We start from the raw sequence: 718 nt of genomic DNA on the forward strand, positions 1-718 counted from the left end.
ACTGTTGGCTGTATCACAGATTAATTGATTAAGTGTATGTAAATAAACAAATAACATGGTTTGTACATGACTATGAGCAAACTCTACCCTCTGTTTTCTGTCACCCCATTGAGGCAAATTATCCTCTTAGGATGTAACAGCACCCTCAGAAACTAGTATTTATGATAATAAATATAATGATTGATCTTAGACCATTTAATTGGTGTTTAAAGCTCCAAAACTCAACATTGGCTTCATAGCTTCACTCCCTAAATGCTTCTCAGGCAGCTGCTTTCCAGAAACACATTGTAATAATTAGTGCATAACTCACCTCACATGATCATGTAGGCATTTTTCTGAACAGCACTCAACCAGCTGGATCTTCTCTCATGCAGTAACCTACCCTTACAGGCTCTCTTTAACAAGTGTGAGGCATGCAGAATGAGCTGCCACCACACTACATTTGCATAAAGCACATCTGACAGCAACTTCCTTCATGTTACTGTCATTATCAATGGAAATAGATATGTCTCTTGGTATACTGCTAATGATACCCAAAGGAATGATAGCAGCACAGTCAAGTTGGGGTTAAAGAATTTGATCCATCAGAGCCTCAGTGCTGTGGAACTGTTCAATGTTACAAGACCTGACTAAACATCTCAAATAAGTTCAGACAGGTGAAAAACGTTAAACAATGGTTAATTCAATCTAGGTTACATTATGCATCAGGTGATTCAAG

At 38.0% G+C, this 718-nt stretch overlaps 1 protein-coding gene across 5 annotated transcripts in view; it reads right to left on the reverse strand.

The window, feature by feature from the left end:
• Positions 1 to 426, reverse strand: part of myocd (myocardin) — a 95537-nt gene extending 95111 nt beyond the window's left edge. Inside the window, exon 1 of one of the 5 annotated variants that reach the window (XM_057056048.1) lies at positions 311 to 426. Coding sequence is in view for 3 of the 5 variants with exons in the window: in XM_057056038.1 (XP_056912018.1) it covers positions 316 to 323 (8 nt within the window). In the remaining 2 variants the exon portion in view is untranslated. The remainder of the gene's footprint in view (positions 1 to 310) is intronic. The other 4 variants (XM_057056092.1, XM_057056038.1, XM_057056057.1 and 1 more) reach the window with 4 other exon arrangements.
• Positions 427 to 718: the final 292 nt, after the last annotated feature.

Source organism: Takifugu flavidus, chromosome 1 (genome assembly GCF_003711565.1).
Source record: "Takifugu flavidus isolate HTHZ2018 chromosome 1, ASM371156v2, whole genome shotgun sequence".
NCBI lineage: Eukaryota > Metazoa > Chordata > Actinopteri > Tetraodontiformes > Tetraodontidae > Takifugu > Takifugu flavidus.